This window comes from Aulonocara stuartgranti (genome assembly GCF_965226115.1).
Source record: "Aulonocara stuartgranti genome assembly, chromosome: 4".
Classification (NCBI taxonomy): Eukaryota; Metazoa; Chordata; class Actinopteri; order Cichliformes; family Cichlidae; genus Aulonocara; species Aulonocara stuartgranti.
This window is the reverse complement of record NC_138942.1, coordinates 13,791,494-13,803,059: the sequence shown is the minus strand read 5'-3', so window position 1 is coordinate 13,803,059 and position 11,566 is coordinate 13,791,494. Positions and strand designations below refer to the sequence as shown.

The following is an 11,566-nucleotide window of genomic DNA, read 5'->3' as shown; positions in this document are numbered from 1 at the left end:
TTTTTATAATGTGACTAATGTGCGGCTTCATCATCCGCCTCTTAAACTAAGGAATCAAATTAGAGGTGAAGACAAATCACACCGTGTGCATGAAAGACAAAAAAGACAGCAAACAGCTTTTCAGAATAAATTCTTATTATCAGCAATAATATACTGCAGCCTAATCGGTTTCTGCAGCATATGTAACATAAAGATTATAGCCTATACTTAATACATTCCAAACACACATACAGACATATCATTATGTTTCTGAAACGATGCAAAAACATCTATACAGTAATTAATGGAGAGGAGGCGAGTAAAATATACATCTACAAAAAATATATAATTTAATCCTGTTTGATATAGAGACAGACGTTAAATTGAGACTGCACGATCAACTCAACAACTCTGAGCATCTGCCATAGTCTTCTAGTTATACTGTGAAAGCTAAAGGTTTAAACAGTATATTAGAATAAATGTGTAGCGTGTTGGTTAAAAAAAAAGAGCTACTGCAGACAAAAGTCCAGGTGTTCAGTTCAGATCTCAATTATGTGCATTTTTTAAGTTTCGAAAAAGAAACGGAACAAAAAACTAAATTGAAAATGTTTCTTTAAATTCCGGAGTAGTCAGTGTTGTCTGAAACAGAATCTGGTATGTACAGAAAAGAGAAGCAATGAGATTTATCTCCTGATTCTCTAGTGTTTTTCAGCGTCCTCCATGAGCCTGCGGTCACTTTATAATACACACAGACACACACAGTGTAATCGATTAGTTGTGAGGCTAGCCCACTGCTGGGCTAAACAGCAGCATCTGTCCCGCTGAAATGACAAATCAAATCACATCGCAAGACAGTGCAAGATCTCACACTGCATATGCCCAAGAAATAAGATAAAATGCCTTTTTTTAAATAGGAAAAAAGTATTTTGAGAATTAAAAATGACATAAAATAGACATTTGAATATATAGTGACATCTTCCTCCAAACTTTGAATATATCTTATCATTTGCATGTGCGATTGTTGACTGACACAAACATATAATTGCATATGCAGAACATGTTAACAAACCCTCGTAACACACTATATTAATACCTGATGATCCCACAGCAGGTTACGCCACCCTCGTCAAAGAAGGGGCTGCTGTTAAGACTACTGATATTAGCCAGGATCACGTGTGGAGGGTGTCATAGCACTTACAAAAGGGTTGATTATAATGTACATGAGTTTATATTAGTTGAATATGTCACTGTTAGCTGGAGGTGCCTACAGCACAGCCTGTGCTCTTTCTTTAGTCTTTTCCTCCTCTAGTCTCTTCATGGCTTCGATCACTGCAATCTCTTTGGCCTCTTTCTTCTGGTTCCTCGCCTCAAACAGCAACCTGAGTCAAGGGAAAGTTTAAGTAATATATAGTAAGCCTAGTTTCAAACAAATATACACTCATTGGCCACTTTATTAGGTATACCTGTTCGACTGCTCGTTAATCGAACTAATGTAACTGTAAATGTTAACTAACTCCAGGTTAAAAGGTACCATGATTGCATCAAGATGTACGATAAATTTACTACATCTGATTGTTTTACCTGTTTTTGATTATCCTTTGCACGATGGCGTCCGTAGTGAGGCTGTTCCCGCTGTCAACAGTGCGCAGGATCCCTTTTCTTCTGGGCTCCTGAGTATTAAGGAAAAACTGTAAGTAAACACTTATGTATGTGTTTTCATAAAAATAAAAAAATCGCAGCATATTTGTGGGAGTCTTACAGCATAAGGGTCAGATCCATCTTTGTCGGGATATATTTCTGTCTTTCCGTGGCAAACGAGATCCACCTGTGGAAATTAAGTCACGTGTTTCACTGTATTATTTCTTCCTGTTACCTATGCAGTGATAAAAGTTAATTATAGCATGTGCACGTACCTTAAAATGATCCAGCAAATCTTTTGTGACAGCAAACGGTGCACCGATCACCACTTCTGACACATACTGTAGAAACAAAAAAAAAAGAAAAAAAGAATATAATTCATAGATTTATAATCAATGAATTACTCGAACTTACTCGACAAGCCAGGACGCTGAGAGTCCTCTCGTGGACATTCATGATGGGGTAGTTTTTCCCTTTGTAGCGATTCACCTCCTGAATGATATGAACGCAAGCATTGAGAAATCTCAAAAGGAGGCAGTAAATGTCTCACAAAGATATAGAAATACTGACCTGATCAAAGTGTAGCCCCACTATAATGTAAGGCTTTTCTGCAAGCTTATGCACGGCTTCCAGAAAGTCCACATGGCCAATGTCTGGTAGGAGACTAGTCAGGAATGCATTCCAAATACTATTGCGTAGCAACTGTTTTATGATTTAAAGGGAAAAAAAGGTTGGTGTATAATCAATTCTAGCAATTATTGTGAGGTTAACAAAGGATACGGAAGAGATCAAAGGCTCCTGCCACATAGATTATAGTTTCTCCAGGTTGAGGCTCCTGGCCTGAGGCAAACTGGATGATTTTCTGAGATGTCTGAAGGAATTGAGACACCCCTGTCCAGGGACTATGGCCCTTCTGGTCAATCAAGAAAGAAGAAAAAGAAGTGTAATGTGACAAGTAGGAATACAACAGATTTACTTCAGTATAGCTGGTAGTATTAACAGGGACTAGAAAGTATTTCTCTGATGCTACCTTTTCTTCAGTGGTTCCATTACAACTCCAGAATTGAAATTTTCAGACAGACACTGCGTCTACTTTTACAATTAGGCTTAAAACTTGTTCTTTTAATAACGTTTACAGGTAGATGTTGCTATAGGCTGAGCCTGCTGTGACGCCCTGAGCATTTCCTCAGAACAGATCACATTCTGTTAAAAGGGGCTTCTTCATTCTCGCCATTACCTTGCTGACAGGACAAGTCAGATTTGTGGAATTTTTTTTCCTATAAGACACTAGGGTCCTTTACCTTACAGCATAAAGTATCTTGAGGCAACTGCTATATAAATAAAATTGAATTGAACTAAACTGAGTATTGCCCCTACATATGAGACCAGAATTAAACTTGTGCTGCATCACTGCCACCCAGTGGTGTAAGTGGTCAATGTCACCTTTGGTCCATAGCAGGCCTACAAATCCAGAATGCATTTATTCATTCCTCGCCAAATTCACAGCATTACTCTTCCACTCTTAAATGTGGAGAAACCCTCTATTTCTTTGAAGCTGTTTAGAGCCACAGCATGCTGGCTCTGAGTTACTTTCCCCATCCAAAGAACAGAAGTGGCATTCAGTATTGACTGGAAAGGCCTTCCACTTGATTACAAAGTGGGTCCTAAATCAAAGACCTTTATTTAATTATCTCTGACATCTGGTCCAAACACCAAAGTTTGCTACTTAAATAACAAAACAGTTAAGTAAGAGGAAGTCAAAGAGCCAGCAATCTTTGGTCAAACACACCCAGCTGAAAGGCTTGACTTTGAGCTGAAGTTTTGATATGAACTGGCTCATAAGGAAACCATCAAATGAAGTAGAAAATTTACTTACTTTTCCAAAGTTATCTGTGTGCTCCTGATAGTCTGAAGTGTCCTAAAACAGCAGATAGGAGAAGTTTAGCTTTGTATTCTGATCTGAGCTCATACAGAGAGAATCTGGTGATACTCACAATGTTGCTGTGGTGGGCTTTGGTCATCAGCAGCATCCTGCCAACTAAGTCTGTTGTTGAAACTCCCTGGGTTCGCTTGCACTCCCTGTAACATCACGGCACAGTATGTAACTTTAAAAAAAAGAAACATCCCACCCTGGCTATGCTTATTTGGAAAGGAAAACTCACCTGTACCGTCCTGACTTCTTCACCTCTTCATATGTATCTTTTCCATCCACAGTTAATGTTATATCGTCTGAAAGAACAGCATACATGAGTTCTTCTCTAAACTTTAGAGAAATACAGCTGCCTACGACTCCAGCTACGTGTCTAAATAAGGACGTAGGGTGATGATATTCCATACCTCCGTGCACACAGAAGTCACAGTTGTACTTGTCGAGGGTCTCGAGGGTGGTGACATAAGGAGCTCCTTCCACGACCTCGTCCACCCATTTTATGGCCCGCACCATCTTATATCTTTCTTCCTGAGTGAAGACTGGGGGACCCTTGTGCTTTGAAATCTCACCTTGCAAACAAAAAATAAGTAGAGTGATTGAGACACTCGTAACAGATGCATTTCTTCTTAAGTTGAAAGAAAGGTTGCTGCTATCTGTGCCGGCCCTGACCGTCAAGGCATTCTGTGTTATCACAATGTCAGAGTGCCCCAGTGCACTCTGTGCACCACAGGAGGGTGGGGCACAGCTAAGGCGCCCTGCTACTGTCACAACAACTCTTTCCAAGTGCAGTGGATGCAGCTGGTGCCTGACTGGTAATGACAGGACTGAGGAAGATATACAAGCCCTGCAGGTGCTATGGTAAGGAGAAATAGCAGAATGCATAGTATAAGCTAGACTATGCATAACAAATGCAGACAGAGGATTTCTGTTACACATGTACATGTGTAAGGGACACATATATGTGTACATTATTTTGAGCCTTACTGTCTGTGTGTACTCCAACAATGAGGTAATCTCCCATGGCCTTGGCCTGCCGCAGCTGGTTGGAGTGGCCGTAATGTACCATGTCATAGCTGTAAAGGAAAAACACATGAAGGAAGAGTATGATTACTCACAAAAGCTCCCTTGTAGTCAGGTACAGTGTATAGAGCAGGGGTGGGCAACTCCAGGCCTCGATGGCCGGTGTCCCTGCAGGTTTTAGATGTGTCCTTGAACCAACACAGCTGATTTAAATGGCTAAATTAGCTCATCAACATGTCCTGAAGTTTTCCAGAGACCTGGTAACGAACTAATCATGTGATTCAGGTGTGTTGACCCAAGGTGAGATCTAAAACCCACAGGACACCGGCCCTCGAGGCCTGGAATTGCCCACCCCTGGTCTAGAGGGATGAAGTAAAGCATCAAGCTTGAATTAGAGCAAGAAGATCTGGCAGCTGTTCGTTGCATAACTCCTCTTCAAAATACCATATTTCTTTTATTATTCCTCGTCATAACAAGTAAGCCAAGAACTTTTTGGTGAACCAGATAAAAGCTGGGTGATATGTTTTAATTTTGAAAAACAACAATGTTGACAATCTTTTGAATCTTTTTTTGGCTCTTTTGAAAACTTGGATGTCAGATCGTCTTTATGCCCTCCGGATTAAAGTGAAATTAAGCGCATTAATAAAAGGAGTTTTAATTCATGGATTATAACATTTGAAAAAATACTAGTATGTATTTATACATTTACAAGGTTCTTTTAATATAAATCAGTTGGTATCAACCACAAACATATTTAATCAAAGTCTCAAAAATTACAAACAAAATGTCAGTGGGTGTGTGGTTTCGCTTCCTCTTCTCTCCTCCCCTTGCAGGATGCCATCTGTACATAATTAGATTAACACATATTGGACACTAAGATTGTAACACAGTAATCTAGCATAGTGATCGAGAACAGATGGGCATTAGGCCTCCATTGCTATCACTACTGCCAACAGTTGACATCCTGTTTTTCTTTCTGATCTACTCTGAATGCGATATGTTGGCGCTGATATAAACAACGGAGTAAGCATGTACTCTGATAAAGGAAACTGCAGGTAACACAGAAAATGAACTGAGGTGGATTAAGATTAAAGTACGTTAAATGAGCTGCTCCTCATTTTTTTTATGTTTAGCTTCTACTGAGCCAAAGGGGTCTTAAGCAATAGTTAGCAATAATTAGTTTGGCAACTTTTAAATGTTTCTGCATGACGGTAATCCCCCCCAAAAAACTCCACAATAAAAGACTATCAGTTATAGATTGACATTCCCATTACCAGATTGCAACATTATTGAAGCAGTGTGGGATCATCTTGATGGACAAAAGAAAATAACATTATTGTATTTTATATAAACTTTTTACACTATTGTATTACACATTTGCATTCTCATGAGGAAATCCCAGAACAGCACTATGAATAGCATCCTAAAAAAATCAATAAGAAAACAGCTCCACCAGGGCAGAAACAGATCCCGTGTTGTTCTGTGATGTCAGTCTACATAGCTAGGCTACAAATAGCGTGCACTGCACTGAGCATTGACAAGAAATTTTAAAAAGTAACCAGAATTTTGATCGTGATCACTGCTCACTAAAACCAAACAAACTAAAAAAAACTCATCAGGAATTAATTTTGTGTTTGTGTCATGTGCTACCAATCTGCAGAAACAGGATCAACGTGTGCAGGCGCTGAAGGAACAGAACTGGCCGTGAGAAAGTGACACGGGAGCATTTGGAGGTGAATGATATGAGATGAAAACTGAGACCCGGACAGTGACAGGAATAATGCTTTTACAGGTGCTAAACTATCTTATAACATGCGACCATATTCCTCTTGTATTTTTTAGGAGTGGATCATCAAGCGTATCACTGGAGGATGATGAAATATTAATTAGTGTACTCTGTTAGGAGACACCCAAACTGCACCTAAGCTTCTCAGTATGAATAACAAACATCTCTGTACAAAAGTGTAGAAAATAGTGGATCTGTAAAGATCATCATCTTCCTTTGGTTTAAATGGACTCTAATGCCACAGTGTATGAGAGGAGATATGTTACATACACTCACTCGTATGGACACGAATGTTAATTTTGAGCTGTTAATAATTTCTTTGAACAGTTCTTTTTTCCAGGGTAGAAAAATACAGCATAGATTTTTGATGACTTCAGAGTTGTGTCAACACAGGGTCAAAAGTATAAATACAGTCAAATAACTTATTAGTGGTACTGAAGGTTCTATAATGTCTTTTAACTTGACAAGTCAAGACCTATTAACTTCTCGTTAGTGAACATGTTTCACTAGAACAGGCAGTTTCTTTTGAAAAAATTCAAATTCAACTAAATTTGCAGCTGCTCATATAGGCATGTTTCTATGTGAGCAGCTGCAGTGATGATGACTAATCTACTTCTCCAAATGTCTTCTGGAGAAACGGTTAATTATCAGACAAGACATTGAACTATTTGGCCACAATGACAGGGTAAGTTTGGACGAGTAAAGATGAGTACCACCGTACCAAATTTCATGCATGGAGGTGGTAGCATCGTGCTCAGGGGGTGTTTTGCAGCCAGTGGTACTGGTACATTGCACAAATTGAATAAAATAATGAAAAAAACTCCCTCCAAATTCTTTAACTTTATCTCAACTCAGCAGCTAGATGGTTGAAACTTGGACAAATTAGTGTTCCAGCGGGATAATGATTCTAAACACATCAAAACTTGTTTTAGAATAAAGTAGGCTATCACTGAGCTTCTGAAATGGCCTTACCAATGCCCAGACTTCAACTCTATTGAACATTTGTGGACTAGACTTAAAAGGCAGATCTGTGCCAAGAAACCAATCAATTTAAATGAACTCTACAAATTCTGTCAAGGAAAGTACTCAAATGTCCAACCACAATTATAGAAGAAACTTGTTGATGGCTACCAGAAGCATGTGGTTAACGTGTGACTTGCTGAGGGACATTTAGCCAAATATTAGTGGGGCTTTATGTATATATTTGACCTGCATGTGTGCATACATGCATAGAAAGTATGAAATAAATGTCATCTGGCGCCCAAAATATAAATAATTAAAGATGTATAGTGTACAATCATTACATGCTGGAAAAAGAAAAGTTCAAAGAAATCATTAAATCCACAGAATTAACAAAATTGACATCCATGCCCATGATGAGTGTATGTAAACGTCTGATTACAATTTATGAGGCTGACTGATTAAAAATTCAGTGGTTATCTCTCAGGACCAACAGTCTCAGATAATCCTGGGATGAATGAACACACCAGTACTTTACAAAGGCTTTGAATAACCACTTTACAGTCTTGCTTGTACCTCAGCAGATAGTGGAAATAGACTTTACACTCTTCCTTGATGATGCCTGTTTGACAATTGATCTTTAGCCCCGGTCACCTTCTTTCACAGTGACAAATAAGAACAGAGAAACAAAAGGAAGAAGAAGACGGTGCAGGGTCAGAAATATCTCAGCAGTTGAACTGAATGTGCACTTTCCTTGGACTTTTTCCTCACAAGTTGCTGACACAGCAGGATATCAGTAGGAACATGGCAATGTACTGTACAGTTAGCCTTCGGGGAACAATGTGCTCAGTGAGAGGCACGGCCGCACAAGCTGTGGACGGCCTGAGCAGGTGTGGGCTGGAGGGGTTAAGGGGGTTAATGACAAGAGCTCTGTTGGCATTGGCTCTCTGTGCATGCTCACCCCACCGGTTAATATTCCGGCATCCCAAATATTCTGCAACATACCATCAAACAGCTACACAAAAATGGCAGGATTTCTACAAGAGAAAGCCACCATAATCTTTGCCTTCATACACAGAAACTCAAACCATCTATTTTGCCGCCGCAGCATGACACCATCAAAGTTCGTGACAACAGCTAACATGAGAAATTTCTTGTGAAATATTTTCACTTCATCAGCTAATGTTTGCAGCTCTTTTTAAACATTTTATCACATTTTCTAAGAAATCGGACTTCAATGCTCCCTGTTTATTCTTAAGCTACGGACCTTGGTGCGAACAGCCACGTTTTTTTCACACGGAGGTCAATGGAATGGAAAAGGCTGGGCTGTTGTCGAGTTTTTCAAATTCCACGAGAACCACAAACAAAATTCCATCTGCATCCATTGTTTCTGGGATGGACATGGATAAGTCTATAACCCCTCTAATACACCCATAGTTATATAGGAGTATGGATTAATGCCAAATGTGTCTTTTACTAAAGAAACCTTCAGCAATCAATATGCAACTTTTATGTTCTGTTGAGCTGGTGATGGCAAACAGATATTCCCAGCACATGCTCTGAAGGGGAGTTAGCTTCACTGTGAGCTCACCGAAAAGTGCCAAGGTGACATGTCTGAAATACTAAAAGGCTGACCAACAACCATGAGTGCTTCTAAAATAACATTTTCATACTTCAGATTCACACTGAACACCTCTGTGCTCGTTGCACGACTGGTTACGACAATTAACTGTGACTATCAGAACTCAGCTGCTCTTACTGGAGGGCTAAGTGATTTACTTGGATATTTTAACACCACCAGCTTAATTAAATTATTTAAAACCAGAGTTACTGTTTTACTTCTCAGTCTGACTGTTGTTTGTGTACTGTATACTGTATATATATCATATTTAAAAGTGTGACATTAGAGCTAAAGAAGCAGAGCAAGCAAAAATCGAACTTTGTCCTGTCATGTACATGTTTGCTGTTCTGCAAGACAAGAGCTACAATTCATATCTGTGATCATATGAATCGATTACCTGTATTACATCAAAGAATGCACAAATAATGATATCACAAATCAGATATGATTTTTTGTTATTCCATTACTTCACACAGAAGCAGACACCCCGTTTTACAGATGTCATTAAGGAGGCGTTACAGTTATTCCGAGTCAAGATAAGGATAAGTGTCCTGGGATGTTTCTCTTTTAATTGCCTCTTACCCAAACTAAGGCACATGTGATTGTAATAAGCGTAATTCTTCAGGTTTCTCAGAGAAACTCTTCACTTGCCTCTTTTTGCCATTTAATACTTTACACACACAATTCCTTTTTCTACTCCATAGAAAAAAAAATCTTTAAAATGAAAGTAAGATCAATACCAACTGGTCGCTGCTACGAGACCAGTAAATACACCTAGTAATGATAGGAAGTCGCAGTAAACTGTAAGTAGATAAAATAGTAATCAATTAACTACTTTGGTTTGTCCTCTTGGCTTCTCACATGACCTCTTCAAAATCCACCATAAAGTGAACTACTCTACAGACTCTGGTCACGGTTAAATGGTTATGAGCAAAGGCAGCTGCAAAGATCACATCTGTGCTGATGTTCTAATAATGTCCTTACTGAGAAGAGCACTAAAACTGGGCATGATGACGTGATTGACCGATAGCAGGATATACACTTTAAGCAGCATCCCCACTCAAGAAGTTGTGTGCATGCTGATACCAGTGAAGAATGAAGCAGCAGCGCTGTGAGCGTCCTGTAACCTGCAGCAGGCCTGTCCAGCAGCAGGTATAATGCTGCCACATCCAATGAAACGTGCTCGATGCAAACAGTGAGCATAACCATAATGCCGTGGTATCTTCATCACGCATTTAAGAACTCACCAGCCATCGCACCACACCCGGATTCTTCGCCTTCTCTTCTCCGGACTGCAAGCTGTAGCGCCCGGGGTCGTGCCTGCGTCTTTCCCGGCTGCTGTGTTCACTTGGTGATGGTTGTGGTGATGCCCGTTCTTGATCATTGTGGATGTGCTGACTGTGCTGAATTTGCAGCCCGGAGCGGGAGACGGACTCTCGTCAAATGAGGCGGTTACCGGGCCGTGTCGGTTCGTGCGTGTCCCGTTTCAGCAGGACAGCCGGTGTCTGTATCAGCAGCGGCGAGGCAGCAGCAGTAGTGCGTTGCGCCAATGCCTCCTCTACCGGCGACGCAGAGACGCACGACGACCTTTGCGTCAAGCTGATCAAAAACGCGGATGAACCAGAGAGGAAAGGAACACCATTAATAAAACCCGGTGTGTCACATCGCTGCGCGTTGGTTTTATTTTGAAAAGTCTGGCTCACAGCTCCACGTTTATTGAGGCTCACTTGACAGAGGTCTCATCGTACGATGGTGCCGCGTCCGACACATTGTTACATAATAGCGGCGTTTTCCACCGTCAGGTGACGAGATCTGGATTCCAATATAAAATAGCAGCCTCTGCGTCTTTGATGAGCGGAGAGGTCATGATAAGCTTTGCTCTATATCTCCAGTACACTTTGTTTTGCTCACAATTATCTCTGCATAAATAACAATAATAATAATAAAGGTAAGGATTAAAAGATTTTGTAGACACTGTAATATTTTATTTTTTCCCCATTAAAATAAAAAAAACCATTTTTAAATAAGCTATAGCAGCCAATTTTATTAAAAAATACGACCATCTGATTTCATAAATCTGTAGTTTACTCAAATTTCAACTAATTCTTTTTCCTTATTATCCTTATGCATCCAAGCTCGCTAAATATTGCACTTTACAGCTGTTATATTTGTCATGGTGTCATCTGTTCATTCCACTTTGATGATTTTAGCTGTGGGTTGTACTGTGTCTAATGACTTGTCCAAGCTCATTTAGCAGGGGCAGTATATCAATAAAGGTCTCAGCACTGTCAGCAGATTTTCACAACAGTACCTACAGATGTATGCCTGGGTGGATGGCTAAAGATTTACTACAGAAGCGATGCATTAGATTGTAAGTGCTCCTAATATACATAGTTGGGTTATAACAGAAACTAACCACCTACCCCGCACCACAGTAGTAACGAGGCTACAAGACAAAGTGCTCAAAGTCTATAGCATACTCCCATTTTCTCAGTTAAATTTGTTTTGTAAAACATTGCATAATTAAATGACTTCACTTTATATGCCTGGTAAACACTGGGAAATCCTCCTGTTTAGAAGTGCTGTCATCTTATGGGGGAAACCCAGTTAAATCATATAAAGGCTTTAACAC

At 39.8% G+C, this 11,566-nt stretch overlaps 1 protein-coding gene across 2 annotated transcripts; it reads right to left on the bottom strand.

Annotated features, from left to right (window-relative positions):
* Positions 1-121: 121 nt before the first annotated feature.
* On the bottom strand, positions 122-10,501 carry LOC309704477 (ethanolamine-phosphate cytidylyltransferase-like). 2 transcript variants are annotated; one of them, XM_082529648.1, is made up of 13 exons: positions 10,182-10,501; positions 4,532-4,620; positions 3,955-4,116; positions 3,780-3,846; positions 3,612-3,696; positions 3,494-3,535; positions 2,398-2,530; positions 2,188-2,270; positions 2,032-2,109; positions 1,893-1,958; positions 1,739-1,804; positions 1,561-1,649; positions 122-1,358 (listed from the first exon to the last, which is right to left on the bottom strand). In XM_082529648.1, exons 1-13 carry the CDS (start codon positions 10,316-10,318, stop codon positions 1,244-1,246), a joined length of 1,212 nt encoding a protein of 403 aa, XP_082385774.1. In that variant the 5' UTR covers positions 10,319-10,501; the 3' UTR covers positions 122-1,243. The 2 variants fall into 2 exon arrangements, with proteins under 2 accessions (XP_082385774.1, XP_082385775.1); XM_082529649.1 differs by lacking the exons at positions 4,532-4,620; positions 10,182-10,501 and adding an exon at positions 4,663-4,764.
* Positions 10,502-11,566: the final 1,065 nt, after the last annotated feature.

Coding starts and splice junctions, on each gene's coding strand:
- LOC309704477 (XM_082529648.1), bottom strand. CDS start 10,318: ATGATCAAGAACGGGCATCACCACAACCATCACCAAGTGAACACAGCA. Junction 4,621..10,181: donor CGGGTGTGGTGCGATGGCTG/GTGAGTTCTTAA, acceptor TTTCCTTTACAG/CTATGACATGGTACATTACG. Junction 4,117..4,531: donor TGTTGGAGTACACACAGACA/GTAAGGCTCAAA, acceptor TTTGTTTGCAAG/GTGAGATTTCAAAGCACAAG.